Below are 9,712 nucleotides of genomic sequence, written 5' to 3'. Positions count from 1 at the left end.
CGCTAAGGTTGTCGAAACGTCAGTCAACAACAACAAAAACAGTTCTTCTCAGGACTATAATAACCTGGACGATGTACATCTACAAACATGTAACGATACTCCCGGGTTCAAACCATATTTTATTACAGAAAACTTTCTTATCAAATAATTTAAGAGAGTCTGATACTAGATTGCTAGATGAGAAATAAGTATTTTTGAAGTTTATCTGTAATATATAGTATATACAGATCTGCTAATTGGTAAATACTAGTGTTCATCTACGTATTAGAAAGCATTTTGTGCATGATGGTGACTTCTCTCACTTTGTTTTTGTACACAGCTTATAGTTATAAAAATAACAACCTGTTTTCTTTTGTCCAATACTAGGTTTGAAATGCGCAATTTCATCAACAGGAGAAATGTGCGAGCTTTATTGAAGAAGTACAGTGATTCGAAGCTAAGTTGGGACGAATTTCAAGAATTAAAATCTGAAGTAAGAAGAATTTATCAAACCACGAGTACAAAATTTTGTATGACCACTCCAGAGCTCATTTTATACTACAATTCCTCGTATTTATAAATATTTTCAAAGGAGTTTAAGACTCTACTTGATTGTTTAGAGAAACAAGGATTCATCACTAGTTCTCCAAACTCGTGCTGAAGGTTATTGGCAGCATTGGCTTCTGACAAACCAGTATGCGCAATTGTGCCCCCCAAAGAAGTTTTGAACCTTATGATCAAGATGTCTGATGGAGCCAATCCAAAAGACAATCCTTCGACTGATTTAAAACTTCTTCATGAAGAAGTGCCCCTACAGTTTAACGTCATTGAGACTAGCGAAGAAATTCCTATTACTATTCAACCGCTGCTAAAGGAATTGGTACAAAAGGCTATAAGTCCGTTCGAGGTCAAGGACGGTCAATGGCGTTTGCCACACAACTTACCAGCGGTGTCTCAAAATTCATCCCTTGGATATATACCTTGTCTGCTAGAACTGGTTCAACGAGGGAATTATGTTCTTTACAATAGGAAGACACAGCGGGGAGATTGTTCCAAAGTCACTAGACCAAAGAAGAAGCATGGCACTTTGATCCCTGGAATATTTTGTATTCTTTGTCCCCACGGTACTTACATGATGAACAGCGCCAACGAAAATTTGTTTTACTATTGCAGTAAGTGACATTGCGCTTTACATCTCTATATATATCAGCTTTTCAGCTGTTACGTGTCCCCCTCTATAAATAAAGTCCTTACTTCCTTCCTTCCTTACTTACTTACCTTCCTTTTTGTTTCCAGGTATATGTTATGGATTCGAAATAATGAGGGATCACGAATCACCAATTATCCCATTTACCATTTTAGGAACACGTTTTCCTGATTGTAAGTTACGTATGTGTGTACCTTTTATGGTTCTACAAACAGAGTATTATCAGTGAATCGGACAGACTGCATGACGGTTTAGTCGCCTGACAGAGTTGCCAGTGCAGTAACATAACCGAATGTATCTGATAATATTCATATGTATTTTTATTTCTTTAGCGCCAGAGTTGGTCATTTACGATAATGCCTGCAGATTGCACGAGTATTGTTTGAACCGAGATCAAGCATTTTTTAAGAAAACAAAATTTGTTATTGATAAGCTTCATTGAAAAATCATTCAGGTAAACTGCCATACTCTTCCTATTTTACTTGAAGCGAACTTTTTGATCCAAAAATGGCCGTTTTTATGTTTTCACAAGATTTGTTGATTTATAACTGTCCTTTATGTATAGGATGCTGCGAAGGATATAACATGAAATTGTATCCCACGCTCAATATGTAGAATAGCCAAGCTGCTGAGCAGTGCAATTCGTGATTTAGCCTCTTGCCTACATGGTTTCTTACATGGAATAGGATAATTTTTTCTTTTTACTAAACTTCATATCTGGCACAGGAATATGTTACGCATTGTTGAATACAATCCTGAGAGAGAAATAGCCTACAAACACTATTTTCTCACTCTTATTCGCGTCATTCATTAGTCATCAATTGAAGTATTCCCTGCGTACATTTCAAAAGTTTATAACGTTCTGCACATGTTATAAACAGTAACGTAGTCAGCCTGCAAGTTTGTTAATGCTATGTAAATGTTTGGTGTTGATTAACTGTAAACTATGTTTATTGGAGCATGAAAGTTGGTATGTTTGTATGAAAGTTTGAGTCATTCGAATGATAAATAGCGCAAACAATACAGCATTGAAGTTTGAAAAGGTAATCCAAATGTGGAGTATTTACATTAAGATCTGTCATGATTATTGTCATGAGTTACAATCAAGGCTGTCATGATTCCTTTTTTTTGAAACTGGTTTCACTTTAGGTACATGCTTATAATATTGCAGACTATGGCCATACCAGTAAAAGTTACAACTTTTTATAACTAATTTCAGATTTCCTTTATATTGTTTTAATATAACGCGCTGTAGTTTCGGCCACTTTTTTCCTCATTTGCACTACTGTTTGTGGAAGGTGCAGATATATTGGACAAACATGTAAGCAAATTGCATTGGAAACAGCTAAAACGATTTTAGAAACTGTACATTGATGAACACCAAAGGCATTCGCTGTCATCCAAATAGAACCAGTGTCTTTTAGGAAATATAAAGTGATAGCGATTTTTTTTTCACGAGAGAGTGACCTATAATTTGGAGTGTTTATTCCTTCAGAAATGTAAGGTCGCAACTCCTCGCACAATTGAAAATCTCTCTTTCGACATTTTAAAGTTTCGCTTCCACTCATCATCTGGGGTAACTCCATCAAACATATTCTTCCACCATAAGTCAGTTCTTCCTTTTTTGGTCCATATAGCTCGCTTTTTCCGACTAAGTTTCCTAGCTCTTATGTATCGTGCTTTTTTCTCAGCTACTGATTTTTTTGTGGCATAGTAACTATAAAAGACTCTGTGAACGTATTGCTTGTATGCTGCCCATAAGTAAATGAAACAATAAAATTGAAAAAGTAGGCAGGAAACAAGAATGGAGTGATGCGAAAAATTCATTGTTTACAATTCAATGTTCGCCATAATTTCCCGCAAAAAATTCGAAGTCTCTCCCGGAGCCAGGAACCCGAGTACCCTAGAGAACTAACTCTGCTGGGACAACTCGGTCCATGTAATCGCTTGAAAAAAGCTAACCCGGATACCCGAGACAACTCACCTTGCGGGGACAACTCGGTCCATGTAATCGGCCCCTAAGAAGACGACCACTCACCACCTCTCTGGCTCTCTCTCTAGCCGGGCCAGGAAATTTCTGCCTCATAATGAATATTTTACACAACTTTTACTGAGGCAAAGGAATGCTAGAGTATTTAGAACATAAAAATACAAGATAGCAAACGATGGTAAATAAATTCAAACGATGATGATGTTTCAGGAGATTTCGTTCTTGCAAAATAAAATCGAACACGACTAGCTAATAATGCCTGCTGTTGAAAATAAATTAATTGTGAGGGTGTATTTCTATGTATTTCATTCATGCATTCATGTGCCTTTGACTAATTATTGTCTTCTTTATGTTCACAAATTACAAAAATAAATGAGAATTTTTCTTCGAAAACATGAATTTGAAATTCCACTGGAAGAATAAGTATCATTATACCTAGTACTACATGAAGTTACCTCTTCGGAGCAAAAACTGACAATATAACCAAAACATCAACATAACATTTATTTTGTAAAAGAAATGATCGAAACTGTAGAAAAATCATGTTTCTTTTACCGTACGCAACTCATATTGTTAATAGTTTACGACTTGGCATGCTAGAAGCATCAACGGCCAAAAATGTTGTGCGTAAAATTTCAACAAGACCTCCTAATGTGCTTATTTACACTGGGAAAGGCAAGAAGTCTTCAGCAGCGTTTCAAAATCTCAAGAATTTATTCGGGCGATGTTTAAGTCGGGATAAATATGTTTACCTGATGATGAAATATGTTTTACTGAAAAATAAGCAAGAAACGATGTAGCATTGTGGCTGATGTAAAAACGTACGTCAAGGGTAGGTCCAACAATGAACACAAGGGGATATTTATGGCACTTGTCATACAATGCAATTGTAAAGGAAGTTGTGCTAAACATTGTGATCCTCATCATAAATTGTGTCAATTAAGTTAAGTTGCATGAAAACAGTAGCATCTAGTTTGAGTTGTACAATGTAAAATTTTGAACATTCATTTCTCTAGAAGTATATAGTTATAGCAGCTAGTGAACACAATTTCAATTTTGAATAACACAACTTAAATTGTGCAAAATTTGTATGATGACTCTAAAGATGACTACCGCAAAGCTTGTCGAAAGGTCTGTCATAGTCAACATCAACAGTCCTTCTCAGGATTATAATATCCTAAATTATCTACATCTACAAACATATAATTATACTCTTGGGTTCAAACCATGCATTCTACAAAGTATGTAGCTTGTGACACATAATCAAAAAAAGGCAATCAAATTAATGTGGTCAGCTGCTAGTTATGTTAATCCAGAATCAACTTGTGATTTGCGAAAAAAGCATAGTCTTATTTTATTAATTTAGTCAAACCTTGCAAAGACTTGGAAGTGTTGGTTGTCACCTCAAAGACATCCCTACCTGTTATCATCCAGGAATCTCATGATGAAGGCATATTGATGTTATCCACAGTAACTGAACTGATCTCTGGTATTGCACTGGATGGAAATACAGACAGCAACATTGGAGAATTAATGAAAATGCTGTTATGTCATCTTGGTATAATGTGTGAAGATGTCCCAGAGTGTCCGCTTACCCCTGCAATGTTATTGGTTAATCAAAGGTAAAGGCTCAACTCCATGTTTACATCTCTTTCCCCTTGATTGAAATTACTCGTGTATCAATTTCTGTTAGTCAATTGGATATATGTAAGTAGTCCTTACTTAATCTGGACAAAATAGAAAAAGTACTTTATTGGACTTCAATATAGTCCATAAGTCTTCTACATAGGTACGTAGGTATGGCCTTTAGAAGATCAAAATCAATACTCTGGGGGGAGGGGGGCGGGGGGCTCATATTCATATATGCATGATATTCAAATTTATATATGTTGCAATGAAACACATTGTTTTCTGTGAATTATTCATATTTGAATATGAGTCACCCTTCAAATATGAATCTTCCATCAATCTTGGTATGTAGGTCTTCATGTAGCATTGCTTTATGTTTGGTGGAAAGAATAATTTTGATCGTATTGCTATTGAGCTCATTCTGACCTTCCTTCATTTTAACACATAGAACAAAGACCTCTTTCTGCATTGTATACAAGACCTTACAACAGACAACTGTTTCCCTGGTAACGGTGTGACCGTTTCATTCACGGATGACGAAGATGACATCGCTACTGTTGACAATTTTCCAGTCAGAACAAAACCCATTCCTGAACGTTACAGTACTGTCAAATTTTCTCAATACAAAGAATTATTGAAAACGAAACTTTTGGGTCACGTGATGATATATACTGACGTCATCACATCCACACAAACCATCGTGAATGGATAAGGTAACAAGCTAAATTCGTGGTCTTAGTATTGCTCCAGTCTGAGTTTTCCCTTTGATACTGCATTTAGATGGTGGGAATGTTCAGATCATACATAGTTTTAACATGATATCTTTCGAAAAATATTACATGTTTTTTTTAACCATTTTCCCTGCTCAAAGATTTTTCCCCAAAAAGGAGCTTCATTGTACTTTTTAAAAAAAGGTGCAATGACTTTGTTTCTTCCTTCGTGTTTTAAGATATTTTATCTCGTACAACTGTAGTAATTACTTTCTTCCTGGACAAATACCATAGAAATTTTTTTCAAGATTTTCGACAACAAGGAGAACTGTGCATGATGATATGTACATACACCAATACGCATCAAAAAAGAAAAGAAATTCTTTTGAACGTTCCTCAAGCCGACATAAAGCATAATGTTTTTGACGAAGGCCCTACGTTTTCTGTTTCCGAAGCTCATTTTCGGTTATTTTCGAAATAAATTAAGTTCAAAATATACGTACAGTAACGTACTTGCATAAATTTATTTCAGAATTCTGAGATTACTGAATGAATCACCTCGTGGTCTTGAAGTTGTTGTTATTGCAAGACAACAGACTGTTGGAAAAGGTTTGTAATATGTTTTTTTGGTATGTTATTTTTTGTATCATTCCAACATCCCTTTAGTTTCCTTTTTACTTACATTTTTTTGTATCTCCCAAAACCATCCACCATTTATTGCTGTTCTTTGAGGAATAAATGTTTAAGTATAGTGAGAATGATGTTTTTCTGTAGGTCGTGGAGGAAACGCTTGGCTATCTCCGGATGGTTGTCTTTCGTTTTCATTTCCTTTGGAAATTGAACTTAATTCTAATCTTGGACAACTTAAATGAAGATATGATCTTCGCACTTTGCTGGACAATTTAAGCAATCGTCTCAGGACCTGAAAAAATCAGGTGACTCAACGGGATTCGAACCCATGACCTCTGCGGTCATTTAATTTCTAACACCGCACTGCATAAAACATTCATACGACATTCCTTTCACGAGAAAACATGAGCCCAACAATATTGACCTGCTCACCACTGTGTGACTTCATAGCTCAGTTGGTCAGAGCACTGCACCGGCACCGCAGAGGTCATGGGTTCGAATCCCGTTGAGTCACCTGATTTTTTCAGGTCCTGAGACGATTGCTTAAATTGTCCAGCAAAGTGCGAAGATCATATCTTCATTTAATTTCTAACACCGCACTGCATAAAACAATCTTGGACAACGTCGTCCATTTGTACAACATATCGCAGCCCTAGCCATTGTTGATGCTGTGAGGGACATATCTGGATATCAGGTGATTTATTTTTGCGTTTTTCATCTGATATGTTTGAACTAAATGCATGGAAATAAGGATCTGCGAGAGGATTTAAATTAAGAACTCAACATCAAAACTTTCCTAAAGAAGACGAGTAGCTAAATGCGAATTCAAGTTTCAGCATCAGATCATTCCCAATGAAGATACTAAAGTGGAGTACTTGGAGAGTCGAGTTTCAACAACAAGATACTCCTGATGGAGATACTAGACTGGAGCATACGTATAAGGACTAAAGTTTCGGTATCAAATCATTCTCGACAAAGTGACCTGACTGGAATATTCAAATTCAGGGATTTAAGTTTGATAAAGGAAGATTTATTACTGAAATATAGGAGGACCAGCGCAAATATATGAAACTTGTCCATAAGGAACTAAAGACAGCATCATACTTTCAATCGCTTTCTTAGGATTTAATCTCCGAATCAAATGGCCCAATGACATCTATTTTGGAAATATGACAAAAATTGGTGGTATTCTGGTCAACTCTATTATTCAAGGAAGATGTCTTTGGGCTGTCATAGGTACTTGAACTTTTTACTAGTCTTTTTTTTTGTCCAATGTTAAAGTGGATTTATAACATACAATATATTCTTGTCTCATCGAAAAGAAAACTCCTGTCTTAAAGGTGACTTTAAAGTTTAAAAGGTTTTGTCTTTCATTCTGTACGTTTAAAAAATTGTTGTTTATGTGATGTTGAAAATGAGTTACATTTTGCAACATTTTTATGAGTTTTTCCTCATCAGCAGTTTCTAAACTGAGAATGAACGTAAAATTGAAAGCATGACATCGGTTTGAACGAGTTATGACTGCAGGCTAATCATGGAAAGAAATTATGATATTTCACCGTTCTCTAAAAAAGTGGGGTTTTTTTCAAATCCTAGGGACGTTTTTTATTCACAATTCTTTCCAAGACTCATAAAAACCTTTTCTCATACCAAACCATTTTACGTGTTGTGAAGCTCATTTTCTGTATAATGGTAACTTGTTCTAGTTGCGATCCTTTGCATACGACGTAGCGTTAATGGTCTAAACAGTTGTAAATATGAGATCATTTGCATTGTTTAGAAATCTATTATTTTTACATTGTGTAAACATCAAAATAGTTTACTTGGCACCACCAAACTTGTTTGCTGGCTATTGAACACTTGCCTGCACCCCCAACGATTTAATCTTTTCAAACTTTTCAATTTTAGGGATTGGAATAAATGTTGACAACCATCAGCCAACAACTTGTATTAACAAAATCATCGAGCAACACAAGTTATCGAAAAAAAATCAGCAAAGAAGAGCTTCTTGCTAGAATTCTTAACAAAATGGAAGAACTCGTAGAAGACTTTCAGCTCAATGGACCCGAAATGTTTCTTCAAAAATACTACTCACGCTGGTTACACAGGTCAGTTTACGATTTTCTTTGACGACAAAAAACAGCTGAACTTTGTAAAGAATGAAAATTTTTTTTGCCGAGCTAAGCTACAAAAATTGCAGTTTCTCACCAAAACGATTCTCCCGTTTATCGACCCCTCTCAGCGTCAACAACAGTAGCGTAGTAAACCGAACCTTTTACTCCAGATATGGAAAAATTGTTAGGTAGTTTCACTGATTATATGAACATCTGAAGAAGTGATTAATGATAAGGTTCAATAATTTACAAAGTACGATGATATCATCTAGCTGGCTACGCTACTGATTATCGCTAAAGACAATGGCTTAGTCGCTTTGCTCTTTAGAAATTGAAAATTTGACATCAACCTTGTAGGATCTTTAGCTGGCGTATCTTTATTCAGAGGGTACATCACGAAGAGGAAAAGCAACGAGGTCGTGATTACGTAACTAATTTTTCTTTTTCATTCCACTGGATAATGAAGATGGTGAAATAGTTACAATCAAAGGTTTGGATGACATGGGTTTTCTCTGTGTAGTTAATGACTTGAATGAAGTTAAAACACTTCAACCTGATGGTAATAGTTTTGATATGATGAAAAACTTAATAACAGTTAAAACAAGAAAATAATTCAAATTATTCAAATAAGGTGTTTAACCTGTATAATTGTTTGTGATGACAGGGGGGAGTGACATGGAGGCATTCATGGGGGTGAGTGGCAGATGGAGAATGGCAGGGGGGTGTTATATTCTTATAGTCAAATTCACTCATCACACAAAGTAGTTTCAAAGTTTCAATGCATGCTACTTTGGGGGTGAAAAGTGCCAAAAATGTTTTCTTCTTGGCCATTCAAACACCTTAACAGTATGATGAAACAACTATTAAGCAAAATAAGTTACAAATACAATACTGGTTTGAATTTAATATAATTTGGCATAATTTAATTTACCTTTGTCTTTGTTATTGAAGTAATCATTCAAATACCATTAAGTTTGATATTGTCTATCCATGTATATTGATGTTTTATTAATGTTTGGTGAATCTCTATTTTATAAATTAGTACTTCATTCTATAGTAAATTTAATATCTACGTATTGTACACATTGAAATTACATTTTATAAATAAAAGGGTTTATTTATGAAATAAAAGCTTTATAAATACTTTCTACTGACTGTCAGTAAATATCATGAACATGAGCACAAAAGCTGTGTTAACTTAGCATAAACCTCACTCATTATAACATAAGTACTTTGTATTAGAGCTTGTGAATGCTCAATCTCCACAACATGGATTTAGCGAGCTCAATAATTGTCTCGGGCCTATATTCATGTATGCATGTTATAATCTGTAGGAAACAATGCATGTCAAAGGAGCATAATATGGAAGTGTATGATGAGTGATCCCATCCTCCAAGTATTGAGCTCCTACATCCCTGCTCTATGTTGTACTCTATTAAAAATGTGAATTAAA

At 35.3% G+C, this 9,712-nt stretch overlaps 1 protein-coding gene across 1 annotated transcript; it reads left to right on the top strand.

The window, feature by feature from the left end:
- Window positions 1–4,461: 4,461 nt before the first annotated feature.
- LOC124441538 (biotin--protein ligase-like) lies at window positions 4,462–8,883 on the top strand. The gene is given in 11 exon segments (XM_046992016.1): window positions 4,462–4,501; window positions 4,543–4,787; window positions 5,254–5,513; window positions 6,048–6,124; window positions 6,754–6,839; window positions 6,948–6,954; window positions 7,268–7,381; window positions 8,054–8,133; window positions 8,135–8,253; window positions 8,617–8,714; window positions 8,717–8,883. Coding segments are annotated over 11 exon segments (1,281 nt in total). The 3' UTR covers window positions 8,872–8,883.
- The last annotated feature ends 829 nt before the right edge of the window (window positions 8,884–9,712 follow it).

Source organism: Xenia sp. Carnegie-2017, unplaced genomic scaffold (assembly GCF_021976095.1).
Source record: "Xenia sp. Carnegie-2017 unplaced genomic scaffold, XeniaSp_v1 HiC_scaffold_20, whole genome shotgun sequence".
Classification (NCBI taxonomy): domain Eukaryota; kingdom Metazoa; phylum Cnidaria; class Anthozoa; order Malacalcyonacea; family Xeniidae; genus Xenia; species Xenia sp. Carnegie-2017.
Note: the sequence above shows the minus strand (reverse complement) of the source record. Positions and strands in the feature narration are given on the sequence as shown.